Source organism: Quercus robur, chromosome 10 (assembly GCF_932294415.1).
Source record: "Quercus robur chromosome 10, dhQueRobu3.1, whole genome shotgun sequence".
Classification (NCBI taxonomy): domain Eukaryota; kingdom Viridiplantae; phylum Streptophyta; class Magnoliopsida; order Fagales; family Fagaceae; genus Quercus; species Quercus robur.
Genome location: NC_065543.1, coordinates 4,055,397 through 4,064,391, shown reverse-complemented (window position 1 = coordinate 4,064,391; position 8,995 = coordinate 4,055,397). Strand labels below are relative to the sequence as shown.

Here is an 8,995-nt window from a genome sequence, read left to right as displayed (position 1 = left end):
CTAGGACTGCAAACTGTAGAGATGTAGTTGTTTGTACAATTTCTTCCTTTACGCCGACTTCCGCACGCGACTCCAAAGTGACGTACAACTTAAAATCTGCTGCTTGTTCCCATTTCTCCATCTTACTAAACATGAATTTCACATGTTTGTCCTCTATTATCGCCATATATCTGTAATTAATGTATCGATTGAGGACTTCATATGGAGAACGGAAAGTAATATGTATGTCATGCAAAGCAGGGTTCACTTGCAACTCTTCCATAATTTTTACTTTCAGCTCATTCAGGGTCTTTAGCTTACGGCGTATCATCATATAGGAGCAATGGATACCCGGACCTTGAAATGAGAATTCGTCATAAGGGTTGGCATTGCTAAGGGGTCCACCGTAGTATATATTTATATGGATCATTGTCAACCTATAGATCATCAAGTGCAATTGTGTTAGTGACAAATTTATAACGCTCAATCAACATCAATCACAAAACTTTGTGTATGAAATGCCAACAATACTAACCTCAACCAATTTGCATATACTCACCTTAGTAATCTTACAAAAATAGTCATTACCAATTTCATATTCTTTAAAAATTCTAAATCATTCTAGGGGCATGACTTTCAAAACCCATTCAAATAAGTTATGGTGAACAAAAATATTATATACCAACCAGTTATCCATTGAAATATCTGTTACAAATCTTAAACAAATATATCTTGAAATAATTTATGGTAAAAAGACTACTATCTTAGGTATCAAACTCATAATCCATTTTCATATCCATGATAAAGACCTAAAAGTACTAAATATTCCTAACAATTGATCACAATATTTAGTACTAAATATTCCCAATAATTAATCACAATATTAATTTTTAAAAAAAACTTAGCATATTATCACAATATTTACACTAACAAACAAAACAAATATTCCCATATGTTGTAATAACATAATAATCACAATATTTGGTACTAAATATTCCCAATAATCACAATATTAATTTTTTTTAAAAAAAAAAAACTTAGCAAATAATTTAATCACAATATTTACACTAACAAAAAAAAATTTCCCAATATGTTGTAATTTAATCACAATTATTTACTAAATATTCCCAATAATTAATCATAATATTACTAGTCACTATAGATATTTTTTCTTAAGTAGATTCATGATCTTATATAAATGTGTCCTAATATTAATTTCAAAAAAAAAAAACTAGCAAATAATCACAATATACTAACAAATAAATTAATCACAATATTTACACTAACAAATTAGAAAAACAAAACTTTTCCTAATATGTTCTAAATTTTTCTTAAAAAAAAAAAAAACTAGCAAATAATCACAATATACTAACAAATAAATTAATCATAATATTTACACTAACAAATCAGAAAAACTACTTTTCCTAATATGTTCTAAATTTTTCTTTAAAAAAAAAAAAAACTAGCAAATAATCACAATATTGTAAAAACATTACCTGAGAGTGTTGTGTGAGATGAGTGTTCTCTGTGAGTGCAAGTGAGTTCAGGAAAGTTGTTTCATAGAGTGTTTTTGAAGAGAATAAAGCTGAGTTTCTGAAGAGTATAAAGCTGAAGCTGTGAGAGACCCCACAGTAAGGAGGAAAACAGGTCCCAGTTGGGACCCACGACAACACGTGGAGGGCTGGGGACCATTCATGAAAATCGAGTCCTCTGGACTCGATTTGGGGTATGCCCACGTGACCGTTGCTGCTGTGGGATGAGACTGATGCTGCTGTGGGATAGACTGATGAGACTAGGAAATTGAGTTCCTTGGACTCGGTTTCTAGGCATAGAAACCGAGTCCAATGAACTCGGTTTCTAGGCTTAGAAACCGAGTCCAATGAACTCGGTTTCTATGCTTAGAAACCGAGTCCAATGGACTCAATTTCTGGCCTACGTGGACGATCTGGCCACCTCAGCTGCTGGCAAAATAATAAAATAACAACCCAGAAATCGAGTCCTCTGGACTCAAATTGTTAGAAACCAAATTAGTTTGAAACGTTTCCTAACTAATGATATTGTTTGGGTTTTGTAGTTATTTTCTAAAAAATCCCATAAGTAGTCGCTTGTTTGTAGCAGAGACATACTTTACACCAGCAAACCCTTCACACTATTTTCACTTTTGCAGAGTAAGGAAGAAAAGATGGCTGAACTTGTCCTCAATGTTGTTGTAGAGGGAATCTTAGTCAAGGCGATGTCACTAGCTAGTAAGCATATCGGTTCTGTGTGGGGTTTCAAGAAGGAGCTACGTAAGCTTCAAGTCTCATTAACCAAGATTCAGGCTGTGATACATGATGCTGAGAAAAGGCAAATAAGTGATGAGTCTGTGAAGAGCTGGCTACTGGAGCTTAAAGATGTAGCTTATGAAGCTGACAATGTCCTAGATGAGTTTGGGTATGAGATTCTTCGTCAAAAGGTGGAGTCTCAAAAGAGAAAGAAGGTACGCAGCTTCTTTTCACCCTCCAATCCTATTGTATTCCCCTTTAAGATGGGAAACAAGATAAAAAGCATCAACCAATCGTTGGATAGAATTAAGACTGATGTAGCTCTCCTTGGTCTTAGAGAGTCTTTGAACCCAATCCCCAAGATCAGTCTGGATCAGGAAACAGACTCTTTTATTGATGATTTGGAAGTTGTAGGACAAGGAGATGATGTCTTAAAAATTGTCAACTTGTTGATTGGTGCAAATAATCAACGAGTTATCTCGGTTGCTCCTATTGTGGGTATGGCAGGTCTCGGAAAGACAACTACAACAAAACTAGTTTACAATCATGAACTAGTAAAGAAACATTTTGATGTGAAGATGTGGGTATGTGTATCTGATAATTTTGATGTTAAAAGGATTTTAAGAGAGATTCTTGAAATCCTTGACAATAATTGTAGTGGGTTAGAAAATAAAAATGCTATACTTCACCATCTTCAAGAGAAGTTGCAGGGAAAAAGATATCTTCTCATACTTGATGATGTGTGGGATGAAGATCGTGAGAAATGGGATAGTTTAAGGAGTAGTTTGTTGGGAATTAATCAAAATAATGGAAATAATATTCTCGTAACTACTCGTAAGGACAATGTTGCACAAATCATGAAGACGAGTCTCATACATAAATTGGAAAAACTATCAGAAGATGAATGTTGGTTAATATTTAAGGAAAAGGCATTTGCAAATGAAAGAATTCCAATAACTCCAGATTTGGAGGATATTGGAGGAAAGATTGCTAAAAGATGTGGAGGGAATCCATTGGCTACAAGAGTTCTGGGAGGAATGATGCGCCTTAAAGAGGATAAAAGTGAATGGTTATTGATTCAAAATAGTAAGACTTGGGATTCGATGGAGGACAATAATGGAGTTTTTCCAATATTAAAGTTAAGCTTTGATCATCTCCCAACACCATCTCTAAAACAATGTTTTGCATATTGTTCAATTTTTCCCAAGGATTTTATTATTGAAAAGAAACTACTAGTTCAACTCTGGATGGCTGAAGGGTTCCTTCAAACACCTAAAAGAAGTTTTTCAGTGATAGTGGATATTGGTAACAAGTATTTTGATTTCTTAGTGGCAAATTCCTTATTTCAAGATCTAGAAAGGGATTCTTATGGTGATATTACTTGGTGCAAGATGCATGATCTTGTGCACGATCTTGCGCTCTCAATTTCAGAAGGGGAAACCTTGCATTTGGAGGGCAATTTGGGGGATGACATTAATGTCTCTCATACTCGACGTTTATCTCTTATATCTGATGGCCATACGACACCTGCAATCCCATTATCTAAAGATGGCATGGGTAGGTTACGCACAAAAGAGTTACCCGAGTCCATCGGTATGTTGAGACATTTAAGGCTTCTTCGCATCAAGGACACCTACATCAAAGTAATACCCAATTCTGTTAGCATGCTTTACAACTTGCAAACTCTAGTAATCAAGGGTTGTCGTCTTCTCAAAGAGCTTCCAAAAGATCTACAAAACTTGATTAACTTGAGACATATTGATATTGACAACATAATGAAATTGCCGACTGATATTGGGCGGTTGACTTGCCTTCAAACACTGCCTTTCTTTAACGTTGGTCAAGACATTGGTGGTCAAATTGGAGAACTAGGATGCTTAAGCCAACTCAGAGGAGAATTGAGTATTTATCATTTAGGGCACGTGAGAGATAAAGAAGAAGCCAAAACTGCAGATTTAGCAGAAAAACCAGAAGTACACGAATTGGAATTCTGTTGGTCTTGGCAGGATGAAAGGGAAGGCAACAACAATGATGAGGATGTACTGGAAGGCCTTCAGCCTCACCCAAATTTGAAAAGCTTAAAGATAGTATTTTTCGAAGGTGAGAATTTCCCTTCATGGCTATTGGGGAGTGATAATATTAGGGGTGGCTTGTTACTTTTTGATCATCTATTGGAGATTTGCTTAAGCTACTGTTCGAAGTGTAAAAAACTGAACGAAATGGGAAAATAGGCATAATTTCCCAACTATCTAGTTAATAGGTCCGGTTTTGAAAGAAATTGGGTTAGTAACATCTCGACTTTATGACAGTCGATTTTGGGGTGTGTAAATCGACTCTCACAGAGTCGGTTTTGATGGTCGGTGACATCTGATGTGGCGTTATTGCCAGGTGGCAGCCATCTGAAAATCGACTATCAGAGACTCGATTTCCATGTTGGTGTCACGTGCCATTGACGTGGACTGACGTGGACTGACGTGGACCCACGTGGAAGCCACCTGGAAACCGAGTCTATGAAGGTCGATTTCTAATAGGATATTTTTGAATTTAACGCTCTCTCTTCAGTCACCCACCCACTCACTCTCCCTCATACGTCTCTCTGTCTCAGCACACTCTCTTCAGTCACCCACCCACTCACTCTCCCTCATACGCCTCTCTGTCTCAGCACACTCTCACTCACCCTCTCCTTCTCTCACTCTCTCAGCGTCACCGTCGCCGACGACGGCCCCAACCCAGTCACCCTCTCTTTCAGTCACCCACCCACTCACTCTCCCTCATCAGTCAAACGCGACACTCTCACTCACCCTCTCCTTCTCTCACTCTCTCAGCGTCACCGTCGCCGACGCCGGCCCCAACCCACTCACCCTCTCAGCCTCACCGACCCAGTCTCAGTCACCCTCTCACTCTCTCGCTCACCTACGCGGTATCTGAAAGAAATAGAAGAAAAAAAGGTGAGTCCCTTTATGTATTTTGCAATGTAATCAGTTCGTTTTGTTTGTTTGTTTTTTTTTTTTTTTTTTTTTTTTTTCCTAGATTGTTGCTTCAAGTATGCCATTTCTCACTTACTTTTTTAGATTCGAATTTTATGTTCGAATTAAGACAAATTTCGAAGACCCATTTTAGATAACATCAGTATTTTTTATTTTTTTTTTTGTTTGAGTATATTATTGTGATGAAGGAGGACAAAAAAATGGCATGACATGTGGTGTAGCTTTGAAGGGGATGAATTTGGGTATTTGATTGTAGATAACACAGATGCTTCAGATTCATCTTTGGTAGGTTTTAGAAAGACCATAAGAAATGTAGAATGTACTGCTGTGCAGATAAACACTTAGAAATGAAATAAGACAAATTAATAAGCAAAGCACTTAAAAATCCAAATTTCTCTTTGACAGACCAATATATAAGATGCTGGTGTGTTCGTGTGTGTGCGTGTGTGAGAGAGAGAGAGAGATGCATTTGGCTTAGAAATTGAACTGCAACATGATGAAAAATCAATAATTGTGTCTATGCTATGTTATAGATAGTACCTCAAGAACCCCATCATGGGCAACTAATCTCCCTGCTGCTGATGTAGCACCTCCCTATAGAAAACTTGAGTGCTGAAAAACACCTTTCTTCTTCTGACCCACATACAAAGGCCTTGATGTGCTGAGCACAAAAATCCACTTAGAACCCTCAACTGTGTTAATAAGCATCCCTGTTTGCCTGTATAAAAGCTTTCCACTCTCTACAATTACTTCATATGCTTCCCTCTCTTTCTGTAATACCAAACGACAGAGAATGTAAAGTTATAACAGTGAAATATATGCACTTATCCACATTCATAAGAAGCCACTTAGTTATCTATCTAGGCACTTATCTAGGTTGCAAAGATGCTTATGGGAGTGTGTGCATGTAAATTCAACACAACAAATTTGATGAAGAAACAAGATTGGAGGGGGTCCATTTCACAGTTAAGATATTATTTTTTGGATCTAATGTATAAAGAGCCATGCTACTTAAAATTTTAAATGATGTTGCAGTGGATACACTTAAATTTGTAATATTTAATCTAAACCATGAAATGAACACATTTAAAATGGAGAGGGGGTGTATTATTGGAATGCAGTAACAGATGGTATGATTAGTAATACTTACTGGTCCAAGATACGCGATGCATTGACGTTGTAGAACAGTCCTTAGGCACCTTTCAAGATTTAGGTCTTTACCATCACCAACATCCAACCTTCAGTTTCAGAGGAGGAGAAAAATAAAGTTAGAAATGAGTGATAAAGAAGGATAAGGCTAAATCAAAAGCAATTATACCAAGAAATAAAAAGTTAATTTTCATGAGTACCAGTAGAAGAAAGGTTGGGTGCTCTTGCTATCAGACCAGACATCATAGTAGAAGTGTAAATTGTGTCCATAACGATGGCATGGATCAATCTGAAAAAAAACAAAGAGTAACAAAGCCCATTAGTCCAGCGATTCTACTTCCTTACCTATTAATTGGGGACTAACAACATGGAACCTATTAATATCCAAAAATATAAATCCATAGAAGATATGTACTTAGCTAGACCACTATTCAAAAGCCCAAAACTTGAGCTCAATTTGAAATTTCATCCAAAAAAAAAGTCACCAATTCCTATATAGGAAGCATACATTGGCCAAGTTTGACTCTCTTTTTTAAGTCTTATTATGAGAAGTGACTAGGAATACATGTCCCCTAAATTCCTAATATCTAATACAGCAGTCGTTTTTGAAACCATCACTTGACCAAAATTAGATTGTTTTGAGGAAAATATTACTTTCTCCATTTTTTGATGGAAACGTTAAAAAAAGCAGAAAGAACAAAACTGCATCAGATTTAGAAAGAAGCATGTCTGGTATAAGCATATGAACTTATAGCTTCAAGCCAGTGTTGTAGTGCTGTTGATGATTCTAGGGAATAACAAGCTTTAGCATTTTGAATATTGAATTCTTTTAGATAACTAAACTAAATTATTTTGTGATGATGCCGAAAAATCGTCAGTGAGCTACACGGCACTCACGTGCTCGAAACAACGCCTGCACAACACAAAAAGAGAAGACCTCGCAGAGAGCACCAGTGTGGTGCCAGCCAAATACCCTCCGAAGGTCAAGTTAGAACTTCTCACAACTCTAAAGTGTTAGAGAGGGTAAATTATGCGTCCCTTGGTTGGTGAGGGTATTGGGGTTTTTATAGTGGTAGAGGGTTGACCTCTCCTTATTGGATTAGAAGTCTTTTCCTTATAGGAGTCTTTTTATTTAACACCAAGTGTGGGGCGCAAGATATTTCTTTATATATGCAAACGTGGAGACCAAGCAAGGCCACGTCAGGGTCGTCAGCTTTGCCTACCCCCTCATCGAGGTCATCAGCTTCGCCTACTCCCTCGTCGGGGTCGTCAGCCTCGTTAGGGTCGTTAGCTTCGCCTACTCCCTCGTCGGGGTCGTCAGTTTCGCCTAATCCCTCGTCGGGGTCGTCAGCCTCGTTAAGGTCGTCAGCTTCGCCTACTCCCTTGTTAGGGTCATCAGCCTCGTCAGGGTCGTCAGCTTCGCCTACCCCCTCGTCGGGGTCATCAGTTTCGCCTACTCCCTCGTCGAGGTCGTCAGCCTCGTCAGGGTCGTCAACTTCGCCTACCCCCTCGTCGAGGTCGTCAGCCTCGTTAAGGTCGTCAGCTTCGCCTACTCCCTTGTTAGGGTCGTCAGCCTCGTCAGGGTGGTCAGCTTCGCCTACCCCCTCATCGGGGTCGTCAGCTTCACCTACTCCCTCGTCGAGGTCGTCAGCCTCGTTAGGATCGTCAGCTTCGCCTACTCCCTCGTCGAGGTCGTCAGCTTCGCCTACTCCATCGTCGGGGTCATCAACCTCGTTAGGGTCGTCAGCTTCGCCTACTTCCTTGTCAGGGTTGTCAGCCTCGTCAGGGTCGTCAGCTTCGCCTACCCCCTCGTCGGGGTCGTCAGCTTCGCCTACTCCCTCGCCGGGGTCGTCAGCCTCGTTAGGGTCATCAGCTTTGCCTACTCCCTTGTCAGGGTCGTCAGCCTCGTTAAGATAGTCAGCTTCGCCTACTCCCTCGTTGGGGTCGTCAGCCTCGTTAGGGTCGTCAGCTGACACTACTCCCTTCAGCTTAGTAGTGTCAGCTTTCCATTTATGACAAGTTAACCCCGTCTTCCTAAAGCTGTAGACGTCCTAAAGTTGTTCGACTGCCATTTATGACAAGTGAGGCCGACGGGTCTATTTTGAACGTCACTTCATGATACTATATTCATGAATATTCACATTCACAATTTTACCCTTATCATTTTGCATATTGAATTCTTTTTTAAAATTATTTCTCGTATTTTGCATATTGTAATAAATAAAAAATCTAATGCCATATAATTGTCAATAATCAGTTATTCAAATTATTGAACTCTCTCTCTCTCTCTCTCATATGCACTCTGCAAACCATGCAATACATACACAACAACAAGTTGCTTAATTAAACCTTTGGGACAGAGATTGTTCCTTTGTGCTCTATTTTTGACCTATTAGATGGATGCAGCTTGAAAGTAATAATTATTTGTATTTTGTGGTTTTGTTAGAGGTTTGTTCAAATAACCTATATAAAAGAAAAAGTTAGATGTAACATCAAATGCATACCTTGTTTCATTATGTATTATTATTGACAATATTTTTTAGGTTGTTTTTGTTTTTGTTTTCAATAATGTCTAGTATGTGCTAATTGCTTATCATTTTTGTGCAGTATGGCTGC

At 38.5% G+C, this 8,995-nt stretch overlaps 2 protein-coding genes across 2 annotated transcripts; one reads left to right on the top strand and one right to left on the bottom strand.

The window, feature by feature from the left end:
• Positions 1-2,155: 2,155 nt before the first annotated feature.
• LOC126703737 (putative disease resistance protein RGA3) lies at positions 2,156-4,474 on the top strand. The gene has a single exon (XM_050402817.1). It carries the CDS (start codon positions 2,162-2,164, stop codon positions 4,472-4,474), a length of 2,313 nt encoding a protein of 770 aa, XP_050258774.1. The 5' UTR covers positions 2,156-2,161.
• A 1,277-nt stretch (positions 4,475-5,751) lies between these two features.
• Positions 5,752-7,042, bottom strand: LOC126703736 (IQ domain-containing protein IQM5-like). The gene is made up of 4 exons (XM_050402816.1): positions 7,034-7,042; positions 6,580-6,668; positions 6,381-6,468; positions 5,752-6,001 (listed from the first exon to the last, which is right to left on the bottom strand). Exons 1-4 carry the CDS (start codon positions 7,040-7,042, stop codon positions 5,825-5,827), a joined length of 363 nt encoding a protein of 120 aa, XP_050258773.1. The 3' UTR covers positions 5,752-5,824.
• Positions 7,043-8,995: the final 1,953 nt, after the last annotated feature.

Excerpts from the sequence above, each read along its gene's own strand:
- LOC126703737 (XM_050402817.1), top strand. The coding sequence starts at position 2,162 with ATGGCTGAACTTGTCCTCAATGTTGTTGTAGAGGGAATCTTAGTCAAG.
- LOC126703736 (XM_050402816.1), bottom strand. Across the intron at positions 6,469-6,579 it reads ACCCAACCTTTCTTCTACTG|GTTGGATGTTGGTGATGGTA; the intron begins GTACTCATGAAA and ends CTGAAACTGAAG. Across the intron at positions 6,002-6,380 it reads GCATCGCGTATCTTGGACCA|AAAGAGAGGGAAGCATATGA; the intron begins GTAAGTATTACT and ends TTGGTATTACAG.